Raw genomic sequence first — 936 nt, 5'->3', positions numbered from 1 at the left:
ATGTCGCCGTATGAACAACTTTCCCGTCATCGTTATCAAGTGAACAAACGTGGGTGTGCAGTTGATTTTCCTGCGTGGCTGATCTCAGATAAAAGTTCTGACTTGTGTTCACCACAAGAACATTTTGTTTCACACCCTTTTCCTTTCTGAGCCCTGAACTCAGAGCTGATGAAAACTGATCATGACAAAAACTATTTTAATTAAAAAAAAAAAAAACAGTTTTAACTTTCATTAAAATTAGAATTACTGCCTCCTCCACTCAGACTGGTTCCAGGTTACATCCCTGAGTCCTATAAAATATGAACCATCTGTGAAGTCTTTTTGTAATTTTGTTTTGTGAGGTCTCACTGACGTTGACCTTTGACCTTTTAACCACCAAACTATAATCAGCTCCTCATTTAGTCCGAGTGAATGTTTGTGCCAAATTTGAAGAAGTTCCGTGGAAGCGTTCCTGAGATATCGTACGTCCTGACTCTTCTTACCGTACATGGCCTGCTGCGGCCCCGGGCCCTCAGCCTGGCCCGGGTACTGGGGGCCAGGACCCATCGGCTGAGGAGGGGCCCCGGATGTCAGCATCCTTGTACTCGCCTGCAGCATCGAGTAGACTGTCTGGAAATTAACAAAAAAAAAAAAAAGTGTTAAACCAAAATCAAGAATAAAAAAAGAAAATGATTTTATTTCATAAGGAGACAAACACATCTCCGGTTAACGGTGGGTTTCCGCCTCAGTACCTGTCCGTGATAGTGTGGGGGCATGGCCTGGATCACCTGACCGTACTGCAGGTAGGACAGGGGGTAAGGCGACGCCACCAGCGGGGGTCCAGCTGCGGAGGCTGCCGCTGAGATCATGGAGGAGGCCGGGGAGGCGTGGTGCTCCGGGCGGGGCCCCACCACCGGCCCTGAACCAGCAGAAGTGGAAGTCAGTGTTTATAAGAAG

The 936-nt window shown here is 47.6% G+C and overlaps 1 protein-coding gene across 1 annotated transcript; it reads right to left on the bottom strand.

Moving 5' to 3' along the window:
* Nucleotides 1-6: 6 nt before the first annotated feature.
* Nucleotides 7-914, bottom strand: LOC111650780 (uncharacterized). Its single transcript, XM_087172456.1, has 2 exons — nt 732-914; nt 7-609 (listed from the first exon to the last, which is right to left on the bottom strand). The coding sequence occupies exons 1-2, from the start codon at nt 846-848 to the stop codon at nt 244-246; spliced, it is 483 nt and encodes a 160-aa protein (XP_087028582.1). The 5' UTR covers nt 849-914; the 3' UTR covers nt 7-243.
* Between the last annotated feature and the right edge of the window lie 22 nt (nt 915-936).

This window comes from Seriola lalandi, unplaced genomic scaffold, assembly GCF_002814215.2.
Source record: "Seriola lalandi dorsalis isolate HSWRI2012SDOR001 ecotype SW California unplaced genomic scaffold, Sedor1 jcf7180002052925, whole genome shotgun sequence".
NCBI classification, from domain to species: Eukaryota; Metazoa; Chordata; class Actinopteri; order Carangiformes; family Carangidae; genus Seriola; species Seriola lalandi.
This window is presented reverse-complemented; position numbering and strand designations above follow the sequence as displayed.

Coding starts and splice junctions, on each gene's coding strand:
- LOC111650780 (XM_087172456.1), bottom strand. CDS start 848: ATGATCTCAGCGGCAGCCTCCGCAGCTGGACCCCCGCTGGTGGCGTCG. Junction 610..731: donor CCCCACACTATCACGGACAG/GTACTGAGGCGG, acceptor GTTAATTTCCAG/ACAGTCTACTCGATGCTGCA.